The sequence below is a fragment of the Buteo buteo genome, chromosome Z, assembly GCF_964188355.1.
Source record: "Buteo buteo chromosome Z, bButBut1.hap1.1, whole genome shotgun sequence".
NCBI lineage: Eukaryota > Metazoa > Chordata > Aves > Accipitriformes > Accipitridae > Buteo > Buteo buteo.
In genome coordinates, this window is record NC_134204.1 from 10,061,940 (window position 1) to 10,084,022 (window position 22,083).

Below are 22,083 nucleotides of genomic sequence, written 5' to 3' on the forward strand. Positions count from 1 at the left end.
GGCATGAGCAGCAACCTATTGTCTGCAGTGCCTTGGTTAAATATTAAATTCTTTGTAATGTCAACAGTTTCCTATGCTCACATAACCAAGGATAAGACTAACTGCAGCCAAAACACATGAATACTGAAAACTAGGAAAATCGAGAAGGCTGAGGATGTTTGCAACAACGCAAAAGCATGCTTGACATATGAGAGAGGAAACGTTCTCTTCAAGTGAATCAGCAAGCAAAACAAAAGTCTCCAGCTACCAGCTTGGCCACACTGACGTTTATACTACAACCTGTGGCAAACTCACTGCCACAAGCTCCGATCAAGCACCTAATTCAGAAGTCTGCTGGGATTATGGCATTTGTCAAAACACATAATTCATGCAGCAGCAGCTGAAAAGTTTTGTTATGCAGATGTATTTGGTGTTTTTTAGAAGTAGTTGTATCGGCTCCTAAGTTATTTACACTCACTGTACACTACACTGGCAAATCTTTCACTGAGGCTCTGGCATTTTCCCAGAACTGAATGAATGGTCATGAACCATTTGCAAACATCAGCCTCACAAGGATATTTCCTCCATCTGCAGTGAAACGCCTGTGCTTTTCAGCTCCTGTTCCTATGATAAAAATAATTCTCCAATCACCAAACAGACAATCATAGAATGGTTTGGGTTGGAAGGGACCTTAAACACCATCTAGTTCCACCCCCCTGCCATGGGCAGGGACACCTTCCACTAGACCGTGTTGCTCAAAGCCCCATCCAACCTGGCCTTGAACACTGCCAGTGATGGGGCATCCACAGCTTCTCTGGGCAACCTGTTCCAGTGCCTCACCACCCTCACAGGGAAGAACTTCTTCCTTACATCTAATGTACATCTACCCTCTTTCAGTTTAAAGCCATTACCCCTTGTCCTTTCAAACATATTTAACAACTAGCTACCAGCTCCTATGGCCAGTTGATATGTGACGAGAAAGGAAAATATACTCCAGGATCCTCATAAAAACTCAACATCAACAAATCAGAAATAAGAAAAACTTATTACTGCTTTAATATGATGTACTGAAGTTAAAGAAAATAAAACAAGTTCTCATGCTGCTTCCTGGTAAAGGAAACACTCCCACTAAAATACACTTTTTTTCCTTTTTTTTTTTTTTTTTTTAAGTGTTGCTGTTGTTTCAAATAAACACACTAAGACTACCAATACTGTACAGAAAATGTTTGCCTTCATCCACTTTCCAGCAATTTGTATGTATTCTATTTCTCCCCTTCTGGTAGTTTCTGTAGTTAAACTTTATTTTCTTTAGCCAGGAGAATATGATCACAACTTTAACAGGAAAACCCAGAGCCACCTACAGTACCTCAACATTTGTCTGGTCCTTCACTGTCCATGCCCTAAATATCACTTTAACAAAATACAACCTCCTATTTTCACCGCAACTAGTTTCCACTCTATTTAAGAGCATGCTGACAACCTACGATACTTGTTCAATACTTACTACTAAAGATAAATACCAGACAGGACTATTAGATCAAAAAATCTAATCCTTCCCAGCTCACAAACATTAAATCTCACTCAGCTGCTTATAACTTGCATCTGACCAGAGAACACCACATTTAAACAAAAACAGTCTTCAGAAATACACCTGGTCTTTATCTGCAGACAGCAAATACATCAGCTTCCTCAGTTGTTTTAATCCTTAGTCAAGCTGCTAGAATTTTTTGTTTATTATACATTTAAATGCATGGCTCCATTTTCCAGCCACAGATTTATATTATGGCTTGTCTGCTAGACTAAAAACAAAGACCATTATATGCTAATAAAGTTACCTTTTCAGATTTGGTAAACTAAAAATCTCACTCTCAAGGACCTCTTCTATCAGTAAATGATTTTCAGTTATTTTCCACAATCTTTGTTTTGTAAAAGCAATAAGTAATTTGATGCACTGCTTCAGAATCACGTTCAGAAGAGTCCACATAAAGAAATATAAATCAAGAATGATTAAGAGACAGGGAAGAGTGCCTACAAGCAAAAAGACTACAATGGCTTTTTTTGTGCCATAGCATCAGCCCTTTAGGCGATCATGCTGAGCTGTTCTTCCTTCATCATAGACTACAATCCTGAAAAATTTCCAGTTGCTGCTTTCCAGAAGACAGCCCCTTGTTTTGGAGGTGTGCCTTTATTCCTATAAAACAAATGGGCACTTGGCTATATTAAAGCATCTTTCATTTGAACAGGTCAAGTCTAGCAGAGGTCCAGATTTCTCTGCATAACTGGTTTGCTCTTAAATACCATTCCAATAGTTTTTGGATTTCCCATACATTTTATTAAGCAGCTATTTTATTTTTGCTTCCAAATCATTGATAAAGACGCTAGATGGCATTTGGCCTAGGACTGGATTCCTTTATAGTCCTCCCAGAAATACCCACGTTGAGCAAGGGTCCTCCTGCAAAAGATCTAATTGCCAACATTTGCAAGGTAGGTTTTAAACCACTTAAATGTGTTTCATGATACCATGTAATTATTTTTAGAACAAAAGACGTAGAACAAATCTCTTACAAGGACATACTCTATCTTCACAGTTAACTCATAATTGACTTAAAGACCAAGATCAGATTTATTTGAAGTGGATCTATCTTCCATAAAACTATGCTGAATGGCACAAGTTGTATTCTTATGCTTCTATGTTTTTTTACATCAGAAAAATCAATTTTTCCTTTATTTTTCCCCCAGGCATGTTTTGGGCTAATGTGCCTGCAGCTCACCATTTCATTCAGTCTGTCTGAACATCAGCACATGAACAACTTTCTTCTAGGTTACTGGTATTTTTCCAGGATGCTAAAAATCATAGAAATTAACAAAAGGCTAGAGATTTCATCTGCTGTTCTGTCAAAATTCAGGTGCAAATTACTCAGTTTTAATAAATAATTTAAAAAAATTCTATCCCTCATCAGCATTGCTCACCACCCCCCTCCCATGCTACAAATGTTGTATTGTATTAGTTTCAAACAGGGGTGAGAAACAAGGCCAGAAATTTTCACTGTCCTTAGCCCTTAGTCCACCTCTAGCATACACTGCAGAAATACAGGACAGGTTTAAAAAAGATGCCAGCTTTTGGCAGTAACTGATAGAGATAACCTAGGAATTTCTTTTAATTTTCTCGAAAGACAGCCCTCTCATTAGATAAGGACAGAGTTTTCCTATCTATTATACAAAACATTCACATATTTCTATGGATAGCACTGACATGCACCCTACAGGAGGAGGCAAAAGGGATGACTTCCAAGACAATCTCTTACTCTTCTAAAAATAAACATGGATAACATAATGGATATTCCTATAAAACATGAAAAACTTCTCAAAAGCTAAGTTTTCTTTTCCATACTTCTTGCTACCTCATTTGTTTTCTGAACTGCTTAAGCTTTAATACAATAACTGAAAACTTAAAATCACAAATGCAATTTTCACACATGATGACTACAAATGCCAAGTATTTGGAGACATGAAGATGCCTTTTGCCTGATAAAGAAAGAGAACCAAAATTGTTGTAGTACTTTAGACAACACATCATGATGAAGCAACCGGAATGAAGCAATTAAGCGCTAACTTCAGCATACTACTAGCTCCTTTTTTCAATATTATGAAGTGGACTAAGTGGAACGATTATGCAGATTTCAAACAAAAAGCATCAAATGAGTAGTCTAAAGTTGTTTAGTAAGCTTCAGCACTTAACTACATAAAAGTCTTGTGATGTCTTTAAATCCCTACACAATAGTGGGGGAAGTATGCAGTTAACACCCATCAGCACTGAGCAGCAGAGAACTATAATTCACAAATAGTTAATTTGGGATAAAACTTAAAATTTTATTATCGATGTATTGTTCACTCAGCAAAATAAACTAATATTTCTTGATTCAATTTTGTTTAAAAAATAAGCTTATCTAAACATACATATTTTAAACAGGAATTACAGCAAGAAACACAGTAAGAAATACCATTGCACGCAGACAGCAAAGTATTACTTCAAACTTTTAATTTTTGAAGACAACACAGAAAATCTGAAAAGGGTAAATAATCAATCGGTCTATCCAACAAGGTACACTTACATCTTCATTCCAGTCTTCTGCTGTCCATTCTTCTATTGAGTTTTTCCATGCTCCTATTGTAATTTGGGGAAGGAAAGAAAACAGTTACAAGCTAAAAGCACAATGTCGCATTTCAACCATTCTGCTTTATAAGCAATCCTGTTTCCATTATTAGTGGAACACGAAGCGAGGAGATGGTGGTTGGAAACATGGGAAGGTCTAGAAAACCGGTCTGCAGATTTAAAATTTTGGGAAGGTTCCACACCCCCCCACCCCCTTTAATTTCTGATTTCAGGAATTTCTTAGCCACTATGGTATAAAACACAATTTGCTCAACCATGTCTGCAAACAGGGATTAATCCCAAATATTAGAAGAACGTGCTCCTATGCTCCCAACAACAGTGAGAGGCTACTCAACCCTCCCACAGGACCTCCCAGTTTCATGGACAAATTCATACAGAGCCTGAACAAAACAAAACTACACCACCTGCTCCAACATCCATAATACTACTTTCAACATATTCAAATCCCAGACCAAGTTATGCCTCTGGAGGCTCCTTTCCAACCTGTTAACTCTCTCCTCAGGGCAGAACAACCCCAATCCATTCCCCTCATAGAGCAATTTTATTTTAAAACATATGTAATTCATATAAGGGCAGCAGAAGAGACAATAAGCTTCCACTGTAGCTGCAAAACACTCCTTCCTGTAACTTGTGGCAGAGTTTATCTGGCAAACATTGGAGCACAGCGTGCAGTCCACAGCATGCAGCAATGGCAAAACTACAGGAAACAATCCTACGGATGCAAAAACCTGATCCCTTCCACAGGAAACAGCAGGCACAGACATGCAAGAACAATAAATGGACCTTAGCCCACCAGTGTAAGCATAGGGAAGGTTATCCCAGCAAAAACCAGAGCCTTCATTTAGTAACCATGAGTGAAGAAAACACCAGCAGTAAAGTTCCTGCTACCATCACCTTTAATCAAGTACAAAAGCAAAAGAACTACTGCTTTAACCATCTCCTTTTACTTAACCAGGAACCATGTGTCTCAGAGGAGACGCATTCATCCAGAAACAAGCCCCCGAAGACAGCATCAAATCCACGTTTGTACTAATGCCATCACTACATTAGTGCATTCTTTTATACACCTTTATAAAGCAGCGTCTTTGGCAGAGGAGGGTGGAATGGCACTAATCCAGTGAGGTGAACAGGCCTACCACAAAGATATACACACAGTGGGGAGAAGAGAGGGGGTTTATACCTTGGAATCCAAAATTATTTGGCAGGTCCTGAACAAGGTAATATCCATTCTGTGTTGGCTCTGTGGAGCAATATAGAGTTGCCTGAAACACCTCGTGCTTATATTTTACCAAATAGCCCCTAACCAAGAGGTTTCTACATGCTGCAAAATAACTAATAATCATATCTGAGCACAGCAAAATTACTACAATGCCTCAAATTTCTAGATTAATTCACACATTTTTGGAAAGGAGGAAAAGCCCAATGAGCAGCAGTTTTTAGAGAAACAGTTGATTTCCTTTCCCTTCCCCTGACCAGCAGAGGATCTCTTCTTCTGGTTATTTCTTCTTTAAAGAAATACATCCTGGTATTTGTCCTGCTTGTATTTGTCTCCCATGAGTCAGAGCAAGGCCTGCGTCTGTAGAAGACAAAACTCATGCTGGTGCCAGCATACTCACAATGGAGCTTGGATTTCGCTAAAACAAACACGATAAGAGCTCGGAGAAATCAAGCTTAACTCTTGAGCATCCCCCACCACCTTTGGGAGGCTGAACCTGTTTGGAATAATACTTGGGACATTTTCCTGACATTCAGTTTAAATGTTTACCTGCTGCTCCTACTTATGAACATGGATCTGTGCATTTTACTCTTTTTAACTACTGAACATCACCCTTCACACCCCTCTATTAGTTTACCCAAGCTGCTAAGTTTATTATTGTCACTTATTAACACTCTACCTTCCCAACTCAATCCTTCCAGCCTGTTATTTCACTGGTCTTCTCCGCATTAAATCCAGCTTGCTAATGCCTTCCTCCTATTGATGGGATTCTAAGTCTGATCTTGCCACAAGTGCGTCAATTTCCTTTCAGTCCAAAATCCACCTTGGCATTATTACAACTCCATATAACCTCCTCCCAACCTTTACCACATGCCTTGCAAAGCATCACAATTTAAGAGATCTCTGTTTTCCACATAAATTATGCTTTCTGTTTTCAAGGATCCTTGTCATAGCAACTTCAACCTAGATGGCTATCTGTGACTCTTTGCTGTTTCCCTTTATAAAAAGTTCAGTTTTAGAAAGTTATAAAGCCAATAAAAAGTGTACAACATGTTTTCATCAAGTCTTCAGCTATTTTCCTCCTATTCTTCACCTCCTGTCACGCTATTTAATTTTTTTCCTTTTTTTTTTTTGAATAATCAGTCATAGATATTAGCCCCGAAATAATTTTATTTTGGCCTATCCCAAACTTAGGTACTAATCCTTTCCTTCTGGATTACATTCACATTCTAGAATGACCTCAAGGTTTCCTTAAAATGTTTCTTCTAACTTTTACAGCAGTCCTAAAAAAAAAAAAAAAAACAAACAAAAAACCCAAAACCCCACTTCCTTGTAACTTCCAAGCTACACAATTCCCTTTTTCCCCCTTGACAGTTACACTATAATTTCTTTTTTCTTTCTTGTCGTTCTTCAGAGTCACATAAGGCTGCTCATAACTAAACAAAAGAAGGTTTTCTGTGAAACTCTGTGAAACTAACAAAGTAGAGCTATCAATAAATTATCAGAATACAATACCATTTTTGTAACCTACTTTGAGAAGTGACCACCTCCAACTGCTGTGATTTGTCACTCAGGATCTCCCACTGCCTTGTATGTCATAAAAAAGGTAAGAGATTGAACACTCAGCATGCCCGTAAGAAAATATTAATCACACCATTCAAGTTTATTCCCTTTTGGATGAGGATTAGTTATTTCGTTTCTTCTCACCTGTCCCTTCTCTTTGCCTTTCAGTTATACATTACTTCTATAAAAATTAGGGTGCAGGAAAACAGATGCCGAATTATTTGGAATACAATTACACTTAAATGTTAAGAATCATTAAAGATTTGCCCTTAACTCTCTTCTCATTTCAACCAACAACACCAAATTTTACCTCCACAGAACCAGCTAGCTTTTCTATCAGATTACATGATGGTGCACCTTTCATTCAGGCTACAGTGATTCCTCTGGCATTTGCAGCAATTCAGGACAAGAGGTTCTATCTAGAGCGCTTTCAGAGCTCATATGGGGGCAACTACATTTTTGAACAAATAGCTTATTTCTTTTTAATTGAAAATGTTGATGTTGATCATTTCCCAGAACTGGCTTCAAGAGGAAATACTGAGTAAATACTCAGAACTCCACAGAGAGCTTGTATTTGCACGATGTCTTCGGAAAACATTTTGATAAGCAAATTGGTTTTGTTTCTCCAGGTAGTTGCCCAGTTATCACCTTTTTAATGTAACTGCAGATGAAATACACTAATTTTGCAAGTAGCTAGTATGAGCTAATTTTGTTTTATTTCTTTTTAGATGAAAGAAGAAATGGGACTGGGTAATGAGGAATAAAGAGAGGGACTTCCATCCTGCCCTTTCACTGTGTACACTCTTATCTGACATCCTTCATTAGCCTACTGCAGGCTTTATGGATTTCCATACAGGTACATCACCCTCATTCACATCTTCAGTAACTCCACATTGGTAACTTATTTATTACTGGGACTGTTGATTTGTAACTAACACAACAGCACTGTAAATTAAGGAAAAAAACCCCAACAACTGAAAACTAATATTTGTGATGAAAAAGCTAAATCACCAGCTCAACTTTGTACGACCTGCTTCCAGCCCCATACCTTGCCTGCCACTCTTTCCCCCCACCGCTGCTTCCATCTCCCTTCCCAGCACTCACTCTTCTGCTTTAAAACTACCACCACAGTTGCGGCCTCCTCTCAAGATGCTTTCTTTCACAAGGTTGAAAGTGCTTCCCACTTGGATAAAGCTAAATGATTCAATTTTAAAGCCTCCTCTTTTTAAAAAGATATCTTCTTTTTGGCTCAGGGACTTATTTCAGACATTTCTACAGCTTGTCTAAAGAAGAAACACTGTCAAATAAAACACTCTTTCTATAGTCATATATAGAGAAACATTTTTGTCAGTTATGGTGCCTTTCCCATTTGCACTGAAAGTAAATTAAGATTAGGAGCAAAAAGGTACTTAGCACCCAAAAAGAACACTCACATTTAACTAGTTTACTTTAAATTTCCACCAACCAAATGATTTTGCAGGAACTCCCCACACTGACACTCACTCATTGATACCCCTAAAAACCATTAAACTGATGAGGGCAGGGAAAATTCCCAAATGCCTTCTCACATATTCTTCTCCATACCATGCCCCCCAACTTCCCATACATGCCTTAAGTTGCATCACTGAAGTTCAGTGCAGTTCTCAGTGACATGCGCACAGCCTAACAGCACAAACACACTTGGCATCCAAAAAACATTCCACATGTCAAGTAGTACACTTTGAACTTCCACCAATTTGCTCAGCAGCAAAACCCTCATGTCGACACATTCATAATCTTACGGTGATCTTATTACACACACCAAGCTACTCTTATTCCTAAGCAGAATTCTTCCATTACTGAAGACTGAGGAGATGCCTACAAGAAGGAACAGAGGTTGCCATAAGGGGAGGCACATGAAGGCTACCCAGAGTTAGCAGGGAGGGTCACAAAACATTCAAGCTGACTTGGAAAGTGGAGCACAAGTCAAAGTCATTCATAAGTCACAGCCTTACAGTTGCATTCATTAATAACTAACCAGTGAATTTTCTGCCTCTGGTCCAGTCTCCTCATGCCTTTCTTGTATATCTTTCTTTAGTTAGTCAACCTTCTGTATTCCTTCTGCAATACTTGTGACAACATACCCTACCCTCTGCTACCATATAGCAAACAACAGTATCAGCATTCCTAGGGGAATTTTCAAGTCATTAGGTGTCCTTCTAACTCATTATTTGATAAACTTATTTGAAAAACTAACATGAGTAAAAGTAAAAGGTGCATTTCTGTTTGCGCTATAGCACCAAGTAATTTCAAAAGTAACTCCTTGGAAAGACGCCAGATTTGGCAAAAGAGCTCCTTTTCAATAATCATTCATATACTCAGGGCCGCTCTCCCACGCTGGACTAGAAGGCACTCAGAGTGACAAGACAGCTGCCTAATAAGCCCTTCTAAACTATAAGCTTGTTATTGCCTTCTCTGGTTAAGTGGAAAATGGCTTGTATGAAGTTCAGAAAGCTGCATCTCAAGCAGCTCACAGCAGAGCTCAATGGAGCACACCCTGGCCTCCAGTATCAGTCTTTTCCTTCCACACTTGACAGAGGCTGATGAAAAATCATCTGAGTAGGCTTCAGCAATTAAGAGATCAGAAGAGTTACCTTTGCTGGGGTTAAAAAACCAAAACTCTCCTATCACTCAGTGGTTCTCAAGTGTGGACAATAACATACATTAATTTCTCCATCCTGACACAGGGTTTCCTCTGTCTTCATCTCCTGTCACAGCATATGGAAAGCAGCAAGGTATCCTGTTTTCCCAATCACAGACAAGCAGGTCACATTCTTCTTTTCTGAACCACCATGAGACCACTTCTTAAGTGGTTCCTTTCCAAACTATGTCTGTCTCTTGCCTTTAGCCAGGAGAGCATACTTCACACTTGAAACTTCATACAGAAACACACAGCTGCCTCTATCTTCAGACAGGCAGACTGCTTTTTGGCTTCCATTCAAGTGCCCACTCGTGCTTTAGCTAATAATTCTTCTCTTCAAAGGTGGCAGATCTTGGAACTCTCCTCCATCCCAGAGACTCACATCCTTACAATCCTGCATTGTACAGGCGAGGTTTCCAAAGCCATCCCAGTCTCACTGAGTGAATTCATGTTTGTGAACAGTTTTTCTTTTCTTTTTCTTTTCCTACTTAGATATTCACACCCTATTGCCCGATGCCTGTGGACCAATCACTTTTAGTAGGACTTTAATTCCTTAACTATATTAGGGGAGCTCTTAAGCAGTACTTAAGATATCTAAACAGTTCTTCACATACAAGGCTCTTCCAATAACTCTTCAAATCATTTGTCTCTCAAAGGATTGTTAGTACTAAAACAAAAAAATTGCAAATTGCTTTCCCTTCATTCTAACCAGATAGTTACTCAGGCTACACAGCATGTGCTCTGCACATTAGTAGCAGTTAAGCTATAAAAATGAACTAGTGTCTGTGTCATGTGACATGTATTCACATTTTCAGAAGTTAACTGAACACTAACAGAATGGTTATTTTAACTGCCAATTTGCTACTGGTCTTCCTCCATTCCAATCGTTCCACTTCTTGAAGCATCTTACCAGTTCCATCATCTGCATCATTCTGACCAGTCTCCCAAATCTCTGATTTTGTCCCAAAGCCATGAGTGGCAGAAGACTCCATATAGTCTGCAGGGTTAAATGTCCTAGAGTTTTAAAAGTTAAGAAATGGAAGAGAACACATGGGTCATTCAATGAACACAAGTGTCATCATTTTTAGCTGAAGTTGTATTATATTTAGCAACTCGATTTCCACATAATTTATCTTGATAGTTTTGGTCTCAAAAGAAATTTTTCCTGTATGAGCAGACACAGAACAGGGAGAAAAGAGAAAAGAAGTAAGAGGAGAAGAAAGGGAGGAGACTGGAAAAGAAAATTACTGTAGCGAAACTGAACCAAAACAGTTCCTGAAAAAGCAGTTAACAGCATACCTACTCCTCCCAGTCTTATAAAGCATTAGTTTATATGGACAACGATAAGCCCCTCTCAGCTGATAGTTTCTCAGCAGGTGGCTGACTGATGAGAAACCAGTATCATGTCCTTTCAGAGCACCAGACCTGCGCAGGACAGGAGTCAGAACATCAGTAAGACTATTTCAGAATGCACACCTGACACCGATGCCAAAACACACAGATGCAGCTAAAAGGTGAAAAAGGATTTTTGAAGAAAAAACACTTTTCACTTCATCATCTCCAGGTACGAACAAGAAGGATTATTAGAGGACTAGAATGAGCCTTCTGTTCATCATGACATCACTGACATTGCACCAAATGTCATTAAAGGCAAACACTGAGTGAATGTAGTGGAGGCTACACTTCTATGAAGCAAGTTATTCCAACAAAACTGAGAACAAACTTTAGAGCTGCTGCGTAACTTCTGTTGATTCTGTTTTAGGGTCCGTGTATGTCCAAACAGCTAAAGCGTGAAACCTTAAAAACAGGAGAAATTTTATAATTGCTAGACTTTCTGGGTTTATATAGAACTTGTATGTTCTACACTACACTGAAACAAATCTATTTTTAAATTGACCTAGGACTATCCACACCACACAGAACTTTCAGCCTCCAAGGCACTATGTGGCTGCTACTGATAGGTACAAAGGGGTTATCAAAATTTGAGATATTAACAGAGTGAACACACATTAGGTTTGTATAGATGTGTCTAGTTAGAAATACTGGTTTAAGACAAAAATAATCCATTAATCATCTAACAGATTTGTGAATTTTTACATCCATATTGGTTTATCAAACATACAGCAATATTAATACATACAGTGGCAATATTGTCAATTAATATTGCCATTGAGTTTGATCCTTGCCAAAATCTGTGCTCTGCATGTTTCTTACCCCATGCCTTGGGCTGAAAACCTCCCCGCTCCTCTCCCTCTGCCACGTCCAAACCCTAGGAGAGAAAACACCATTTAACAGCAACAGCAGAGGAGCCGCCAGTCACTAGTCTGTCACATTAGAAAATACTATGGTTGAAGAAGAAAACTACCATAGTTAAAATTAAGTATCATTTACTTCCCAAATTTCATCACAGGAGAATTTGTTTCCCTAACACACGCAAGTAAGCCACAGTTCATCTAAGACTACGCGTTTCAGTAGGACTTGCAATTCTTTACTCTTTTCTGTATCCAGTGAAGTAGCTCCAAATGCCAAGAAAAGGACTTACCTAAAGACCCATTTCAAATGAGACTGCTACTGCCAAATCATTAGACATTGTTCAAATTTTGTATCTACTTTCTCACTCTTCCCTAAGATGCTCTAGAATCCCAGCCTCCCTGTGTACCCTGATCTTTGAAGAAATTCCGTGTCACTCCTTGCCTGTGAGGAGAAAGTTTGAATATTCCACTTGTTTCCTTCTTTGACTCAGCCCACCTTTCCATCCCTACCTCCCTGTGCTTTTGCCAACCTGCAACCACGTAGCCTTTCTGATTACCCCTTAATCGTAGTTACTGACATGAAAATTACCCAATTCAAATTACTCAAACAACTTCCTTGTTATCACCCACAAGAATAATCGTTTCTCTCTTAACAAAAACAAATATTTGTTGCCTCCAATTTTGGTTACCAGCCTCAGTTTACAAGCTTCATGATACAGTGAATGGCTTTATTTTTGCATATTGCACAGTGCCAACAGGGCATTTTTTAATTACTTAACCATCCATAAAGCACATGTCTACATAAACTGTTAGAAACTATTTCTTACATGCAGCATACTTCTACACAGATTTTTTTTTTCTTCCCCCTTTTTACGACCTCAATATCTGAGGCTTTTTCAGTTTGTTGGGTTTTTTGAGGAAAACTATGAGTATTATTTTGTATTACAAGAACAGGAGGAGGTCAAGAGCTGCAGACTGAGAACAAAGCAGTGTTTATTTTAACAAGAAAATTATGTGGTAATTGTAAGTCACCAAGCAACTGCAAGTTTACCAGAGCACAAAAGTTATAATCCTAAGTCACCAACACAATGGTTCTCTAAACATCAGAATTACCCACGACAGGCTGTTCGAATCTGGATCAAAATTACCCCTTATTTTCAGGGGACAACCTAAACTGAGTAAGAACAGTAACTCCAGGGCATGGTAAAAACAGATTAGGAAGTTCCTATTTTAATTACTTTGCTTTCTCTCCCCTTACCACTCGTTCCTCCCCTTACCCTAGTTCACTGTCCAAGTGTTAAAAGATATTTCTGGGCCTCTAAATGTCTACTACCTACATTTTCAAGGACTTCTCAGAAGCATCAGAACAGCAGGATAGCTTTACCCACATTTTGATAAAAGAGTTTACCCATATCCTATACAAGGTGGCAATGGCTAGCTAAAGAGGAACCATGGAAACCTGCAGAGGAAGGATTCCCAGACAGCGACACAGTATTTTGGCGGGACAAGAACACAGAAGAATTAAGGTCTGATTCTAGGCCAGACCTTACATATATCTCTACATTTTCCCCTTTTTGCTCTCTTTTCGCAAACAGTTGGAGAGAAGACACACAGAGGTTAGGAAAGAGGTAACAACAGCTGCAACCTGGCAATTGCCATCCCTCTTCACCAAGCCCACATGTGAAGTCGTGCTCTTAGCTCTGCCATATACAACAGTACCCCAGACCCCACTGTACCCAACTGATTGTAACTCAGCCTCTGAACCTACTTGCTTAGCCTACCTATTCTACTGCTCTTCTCTCCTTCACCCACCTAAAATCCCCAATCTGGGACGCTGATCCATGGCATAACAAGATCACAGCTCTCAGAGGCACAGAAGTCAGTGCACTCTGGATTATGCTTCTGCCCAGAAAATAATTTTTTAAGAGCAGAACCAGCTAAACAAGTTTACTTGGGGCCATCTGTGTAATAAATTTACTTCCTACAGCTATCAATACAGTATTAAACACCATTTACGAATGATGCATAGAAGAGAGATCAACAGATTTTTGACAAGTTCAGCTACAAGAACAATTGGGAGCTGTGAATCACAGAAACAGTCAAGCAGAAATATTCTTCAGTGAGTTAGACATTAGGTACAGAGAGATTAACTGGAATAGCTAGCATGAAAGTACAAATAGATTTTAGAAGAGAAGGTAAGTCTCCCCAGCCTTCCAAGTGCAGAAGCCTGAAAGAATAAACATAGCATATTAAGCAGATGATGAAGTTTTGCAAGCAAGGCACATGTAACATGCCATACCAGCATGGGCACAATAAACTACTTGCTGAAAACAGCAATAAGATTCTCTAACAATTTTAGAAATTGCTAGAAAGAAATAATTTTGTTCCTGAAGTTCCATGCACAGTATTAGACTGCTAGCCAGCAAGGGGGGGTTTTATACCAGATCACTTTGAAAGTCAATCCTGAACTTGAATTTCAAGTGGATTCCCTTAACTTCATAAAGCTGTGTCTATGCTTTCTCTAAAAACTGAACTTAAATTAAGTTTAATCAACAAATGCAACAAAAAGCACTCTAATGAAGACAAAAGGGAAGTATCACACCAGCAATGTTACAGAAAGCACTAAATTCAAAGCTAGAAAAGACACAAAGAACTAATTCAAAATACGGGACAGTGAGTACTCACCACTGAAAGTTCACCCTAACTTGGACATGGAATCTCATACATCATAGTCATTAATGCAAGAAAACAGGGGGAAGGGCTGGTATTCTTTTTGACACAACCAGATCACTAATAGTTTCTTAAATTCTCATGCTGAGAAAAGTTACTTCTCTCAGCTGCCAAAATTAAAACACAGCCTTAAAACAATGAGAAGGCACAGTCTTCTAACACAGAGAAGTTAGTCATGAAGCAACTATGAATGCCCATCAGGTATTTGCAAACTTTTGATGCTTTTTAACAGTGACCAAAAGGTCAGTGAGCAAATCAAGCTTCACACCACAATTCAGAGCAGGGACCCAAATTCTGAGCATGCAATCCCACAGTAACATAAATACATTTAAATCAACTGAGGTCTTCCTCACCAGTGATCACAAGCTCTACTCTCTTTTCTGCACTGACAGTTTTGCACATACCAGTGAGCAAGCAGAAAAGTATTATCAGAAAACTAAATTATTAGTTCACTTTTGGATCAGCTCTCCAAACCAGTTCCCTACTTGTTAAATACCAGAAAACTAGTCACCTTTACACCAGGATAAGTCACCAAAAAAACCTGTTGTCCCCAGCTACCATGCTGCCTGCCCCTGTTTTTTCTTTTTTGGCTTGATTAGTTTTAAACATAGATGAATCTTCTGATACAGTTCAAATGCACCAGAGACAGACAGGACCAACCCCTCCCCCAGCGGTAATGCCAGTGTATGCTTGTAACATAAAAAGTATAGCTTTAACACTACTCTAAAAAGTTGTTAGATCTCAACAGTCACCATATACAAAACCAAATTTTTTTCCTGTAGTAATTCACAATCAGCAATTCTTCTTATCAACAATTTTATCTACCCACAATAAGAGAACAAGTGACTTGGCTGTAGCTCATTAAATCTTCCAGTGAGTCTAAAGGAATAGATTTTCTTACAATTAATCAGCATGTGGAACACAAAAGCAACTGACGGGCATCAGGCAAAGAACAAAATTACTGCCCTGCCTCATATAAACCCTCATAACATTTCTCCACATTCCTTTACACTTGGATCTACAAACAGCCTAAAGTATCAAGGCAGCATTGCGTACTCATTCCTGTTCCAGGAATCCAGGACTGGGGAACTACATTTAAAGTTGATTCTGATCAACATTCCTGTTACTACCCCTATCCAACATCACTTAAAACAATGAACTATTTAAAACATGTTTTTGTTTCCTTTAACATTGTAACTGTTTAACTATGTATTGTTGGGGATTTTTTCCTGCTCTCCAGCACATCTCCCTCAGTTGACTAGGTTCACATTAGCCATCTTCTTTTCTGGAATGATTTCTAGAGAAGTCAACACTTAGACCCAGGCAGGTGGTGGGATTTTCTGTTTCCACTAAAATCCACTGGGAGTTCAAAACACTCATAATCACACAATCAAGTATTCACTCTGCTACCGTCCATGCATGGAAAGAATCATTCATCTCATTCACAACATTTCTTCCCCCAAAACAAACACACATTACATGGGAGCATGAGAAAAGTGTGTAGTACCACAACTCAGATGGGCCTAGCCCATTAACTTAATAGCCTATTCTGTAGAAAATCCAGTTTGCTGAGCTTGCAGACCTAAATCCTTCCCCTGCAACACAGGTGCTTTATTCAAAACTCAGATTTTCACACAGATGGGTTTAAATTAGATGAAGACACTTTAAGTTTAAGAAAGGGTCTAAGCACAGCTGAAAGGAAAAGGAAATGCAGACTGGAAGGGCAGGCAACACCCTAGATTGGTGCTTATCTCCAACTACACAGTAACTGAACAGCCCTGATCTCTGCTCTGGAAATGCAGAGCCAGTCATCCTCACAGCAGACACAGAGGTGACAGAGGCTTAAGCCTTATGAAGAGATAAGGAGGCTAAGTATAGAAAGTTTGTATTCTGGGTATTCCATACTACCAAAACAAACACTGAATTTATATTTAATAATTCAAATCACTTTTGTTTTATCAGTCATCATAAAGCTAGAAGCATTGGATCAGTTTTATATACTGCATGTACTCTAGTAACCATTTTTAGAAGCATGTGCACAAAACTTTCAACTCTAAAGTTACGTTTAAAAGAAATAACTTATGTTAAAACTAAGTTCTGGTTAATCTCAAAAAAAAAAATTACAGGACACACACAGCTCCTTAACCAATGCAGAACCAACTACAGCAAAACTAAACATACTTCAGATTGTGACCTCCAGAAGGTCTTATTGACATTCATGTTTTAAAAAACCAACATCCTTACTAGTTCTGGCAAAGGAAATCCAAAATACAGTTTGTGCCAGCTGTGCTAAGCTTTTAAAACAAGCAAATGTTTAGACATCCAATTCTGGTTACAGAAGCTCAATTTTTTCAAGGATAGCATACTTCTTATCTAAAAAACATTAAAAAAAAAAAAAGATACCAAGAACAGAAGCTGGACTATAGTCAGATATTTACAAAAAGGATAAGCTGATTTGCTTTCTTATACAGCCAGCAGAAAAAACAAGTAGTTGAAAGGCTTCTCATCATGCTGTTTAAGTCCAAAATTAAAAGATAGTATTTTTCCCTTTCACTTTTATTTCTGTTTTGCTAGAAAAAAATTCCCTGTCAGCATCCACATTTATGGCATGCTCACGTTGCTCTGGAAGAATGAAGAGGAAGAGAATAGAGGAACAGAAGTAAAAGTGACAAATCCATTTTCACTTTGCAAACCAGGATAATGGCTACACGTGAATTTGTAACAATTTCTGTGCTGAATCAAGCCTGAAAGTTCACCCACCTGCTATCCCATTATCAGCTATGACCAATTAGACATCTAGGGAGGAGTACATGAACTGAAGCCACAGTGCAGTTTCTCTGGACACTCTCTTGGTCTTCAACTATTTGTGGCTCAGACTTCCTCAGCGAAAGATAATTTACACACATCAAAACCCTCTGTGGTTTTTCCTTTTCTTGCTGTGGTTCTTTTTTAGGATGAAATTGTCAGGTCTCTCTGGGTGTAAATTTTCAGCACCCACAACACCTTATTGAAAGGAATTCCTCAGGTTAACTACATGTTTGAAGACCCACCTTCATAAGTTCATTTCAAACCTGTAACCTACTGACTTCATTTAATACTCCCACATTTGCATACTTGGAGTAATCAGTTGATTTCCCCACAGAACCTTCTCTACCAAAATTTTACAGATCTCTACCATACACCTACTCAGCTCTCTCTTTTGCAGGTGGAGTAGTCCTAGTCTGCTTGTTCCTCACACCCCTTAAATGCAGTCTTCCCAGTACCTTCAAAAGCCTTTTCTCGCTCTACCACATCCTTTTCAACATGGGGTGGAGGACAGTGGGAGAACCAGACCTGCACTTGAAATTGAAGATGTGAGAACAGCAAAATAAACAGTAGCATAAAAAAACAGAACTGTGCCTGTAAAGTTTGTCAATTTTTATATAACACTGCAGCTGATTAAAACACGAGGTAACATTTCTAGAGCTGACAATCCTAAAGACATAACCATCTTCCTCCATAATTCCTTCACCAGATTCCATTCCAGACAGTTATAAATCCTTGCAACACTGACATACAAATATAAACACTTTGATGCAATTACTACTCATCACCATTACAGTATTTTTTACTGTTGTGGTTTAACTCCAGCCAGCAAGTAGGCACCACACAGCTGCTCGCTCACCTGTCCCCTCCCAGTGGGACAGGGAAGACAATTGAAAAAAAAGTAAAACCTGTGGGTTAAGATAAGAATGATTTAATAACTAAAGTAAAATAAAATTTAATACTAACAATAATAATAAAATATAATACCAATAATTGTAATGAAAAGGAATATAACAACAAAACAAAACAAAAAAAACAAAACAAGAAAAGACAAGTGATGCACAATGCAATTGCTCACCACCCACTGACAGATGCCTGAACAGCGATCCACCCCTCACAGCCAACTCCCCCCCAGTTTATATACTGAGCGTGACGTTCTATGGTATGGGATATCCCTTTCGCTAGTTCGGGTCCGTTGTCCTGTCCATGCTCCCTTCCCAGCTTCTTGTACACTGGCTTGCTGGCAGAGCATGGGAAACTGAAAAATCCTTAACTTGGGATAAGCACTACTTAGCAACAATGAAAACATCAGTGTGTTATCAACATTATTCTCACACTAAATCCAAAAAACACTGTACCAGCTACTAAGAAGAAAATTAACTCTATCCCACATGAAATGAGAACATACACATTTAAATTAAGCTCATTCAAGAAATTCAGTTCTGAAAAGAGAGAGAGATGGGAAGTTGATCTTAAAAAAAGAAATTTTTTGGAAATAGTTTCCAAGCCAAAGTTTACACCCTCCGTTTAGCAAGCAAAAATTAAGGGCAGAGCAATTCCAGAACTGTGTCCTGAAACACATCCTGTGATACATTTTTGTTTTCTGTTAATCAGTCAATAATACGTATCTACTTCAAATCCTTCATCTCCTGCATACCAGCAACCAGCGGTGTTTGTACACTGTATACCTACTAACCTGTAAAGTTGCAAGGAATGTCACACACAGTCATTAATGGAAGATTTACTGCACAACAAAGCTAGTGCCTACAGCACCAAAGCAGAAATACTCAGTATCAGGGTTTTTCCCCCTCAGTAAACAGCACACTATGACCCCAGTGTCAATCCCATTTCTGCTATTTTCAGTGCATGTAATTTCTTAAAATTAGGCTGTTCTACAGTGAAGCAGCAATACGATGGCCCAGCAAATCTTCCCCTAGAAAGCAGCCAGTAAGATAACTCCAGCCTGAGAATGTAGCTTAAAATAGAGAGACAGTGCATTGCTCAGATATTAGCTGACCCCTAATTTTGTACCCAATGCCTAGATTCCTACACACACTATGCATGAAACTTTTCTAAAAAAGGGTTCTGTGGTGATTACCAGCAACCTATTTACTTTCAGCTGAAGTACTTTATCCCACATTTCACTATTCTGTGTAACAGTAAAGAAAGACTACTGAATGAAATGGCAGGAAGCTTTTTTTTACTATTTCTACTAATAACCAAAGGAAGAAGGTCATGCATCCCTGAAGTACTGAGAGTGAAATACACAACTTTATACAACTCCCTGCAGATTTCAAGAGCTTGCATTATAAAATTAAATTAGGTATTTCCTGCCACAGAATACACACACTTGTAATATAATGATCCTGAAGTTGTTCAACAGGTTTATCACAGACAGTTGAGAACACTTCATTAAGATACTTTGCTCACATAAACGTACAGTCTAAAATATTTGGTAGAGAGATACAGCAATACTATGTGTTCTGTGAACAGAAATTGAAGTTGTTCCAATTTCTTCAGTCAGTTATGTCTGTTTGATCTGATGATTAAACACTTTGGATTGAGACATATGATATTCAACTAGAGAGCTACAGTGTTGACAACAAAAGCAGTGTATTGTTCATAAGATTACAAAGCAAAAAATAGACTGTATTTGAAATGAGCCTTTACGTTTCACCCAACAATTGAAAAAAAATCCTATCTTTATAATTTGAGTATAAAGGATTATTTTATAAAACAAATACTGAAAGACTTACGTTCCATCTATTAACAGTGCTAACATACCTAAAACTGTAGCTGTGAACTATACCACACCCTCCCATTTGGTACTTGGTGATTCACAGGTACAACTGAATCATTCTCACAACCCTCTCTCTGGAAGCTACATGTCTTTGCATCTTTCCACTCCTTCAAGATGCAGATCTGGAGACAATGAAGGTGAACGTGCCTGTTGCTGAATGCCTCTGTTACTGGATATTCCAAAAAGAAAGGAGTCCTTTGAAGGCAGAATTTTTCACGAGTCAGACATTACTAAAGTACATTAGCTCTGCTGTGCAGCTTAACAATTCAACTCATTTAATACCCATTTCCCCATACTAGGTGCACTATACCTAGGTTACTCATTTTCATTCCTCCTGCTTTAAGAAAAAACAAGCCTCTTGCCATTCCAACTTGTGAAAATCCAAACCAACTGCACATCACTTGATTCCACATCAAATCTATTATCAACATCTTTCCTATCTCTTCTACAGGACAGGATCGGACTTCTACCTAAGACCCTGCAGTATTGTTTTTCCTTAGTTCTCATCAGCTCTTCCATGTGAAATTCCTTCTCTTACCAAAAAGTCTCTAAGGTAGGTTGTTCTTTCTCTGATTGGCTACCAAAAACAGAAGGCAAGCCTGACAACCGTATCCACCCCAAAGAAACGGCACAAGTACACATCAAATCCCTCCCTGAGAGGCCTACAGATGGAATCTTGTACTCTCCTGCTGCCAAGGTACATCCTGAGGAGCCCAGTGCACTCCCACTCACAGGCGGCTGGCATGAGTCAATCTGGGGAAACAGCTCCCCATAGCCAGAGCACACCAGCCTGCTACCATGATGGTGATTTATGTCAATTCTTTTAAGTTGTACTGAGAACAAGACATGACAAGGGGTAAGGGAGGGGGAGGTACCTAAATTAAAGGTGGCTGAAGTGCTTATGGAATGAAAGGATAACCAACAAATGCTTAAAATGAAGTGTTTAAAGAAATAAATGGGAGAGTTCCATTTCAGGACATGAAATCAGTGCCAGTCCCACACCAATGCCACCATCTCACCTCTCCCACGGCCACGTTTCCCACGGTCCGAAGGCCTGTCTCCTTGATTGTTGTCCACTCCATTCTCTTCGGCTCTAACTGCGGAGAGAAGACAGCTTAAGAGATGCTTTAGAGACTCATACATGAGACCATAGAGCCATCTGCTTAACCTGAAGCCCAAAAGAAAAGGCAAGGCTTTAAAGTAGGCTGGTCAACAGATCTCAGTCATCTCTCTTCTTTGGGGGCCTAGCTACAATCAAGTTATGTTTACGTTGCACTGGACAATTAGAAAGCAAAATATCTAATAAGAGGGAAATGTCCCTTAGCAGACACACTTCTAGTTGTTGGTTTTGGTGTTTTTTTTCTTGGGGGTGGGCAGCGTGAGGAGAAGGTGCAGTATAATACAGCTGCCTCATACTATGCTTCCTTGATAACGTGCTGGGTGGCAACAGTGAAAGAATAAGGGATAGCCAAGAACACCAACTCTTCTCCTGTCTGTCCATACCACATCCCTGTACAATCTGGGAAACTTGAACGAACTCTCCTCTGTATTTAAATTAGAGGGGTGACAGCTGGGTGAAGGTGAAGCATTAGAAAAGCACTGCAACTTAACAATTTTGCTGAAAACTGCTGAGGGGGTACTCTGAAAGATGGCTGGCTCCTTCAAGAAGAAAAAAAAGTAATAACAACTGGCCACTTAAAATGCTGGTGAGATTTCGTACTGCACAACTTCTCCTAATGGCAGCAACAAAATCATCAATGCTTGGACATAAAGCTGGGAAGAGAGTATCAAGATTTGGTAACCATCTCAAAAATCTTTAATTCCAGTTTACAAAAAGAGATAAGCAGCATCTGCCTCTGGCAAAATCTGCCCCTTACTTTCATT

At 38.9% G+C, this 22,083-nt stretch overlaps 1 protein-coding gene across 26 annotated transcripts in view; it reads right to left on the bottom strand.

Moving 5' to 3' along the window:
- The window catches only part of UBAP2 (ubiquitin associated protein 2), a 171,086-nt gene that overhangs the window by 112,456 nt on the left and 36,547 nt on the right, over positions 1-22,083 (bottom strand). For 17 of the 26 annotated variants that reach the window (XM_075020116.1, XM_075020115.1, XM_075020113.1 and 14 more), the window contains 5 exons: positions 21,219-21,296; positions 11,827-11,881; positions 10,523-10,626; positions 5,334-5,393; positions 4,092-4,144 (listed from right to left, as the gene is read on the bottom strand). In XM_075020116.1, coding sequence (XP_074876217.1) covers positions 4,092-4,144; positions 5,334-5,393; positions 10,523-10,626; positions 11,827-11,881; positions 21,219-21,296 — 350 coding nt within the window. The remainder of the gene's footprint in view (positions 1-4,091; positions 4,145-5,333; positions 5,394-10,522; positions 10,627-11,826; positions 11,882-21,218; positions 21,297-22,083) is intronic. The other 9 variants (XM_075020120.1, XM_075020119.1, XM_075020128.1 and 6 more) reach the window with 2 other exon arrangements.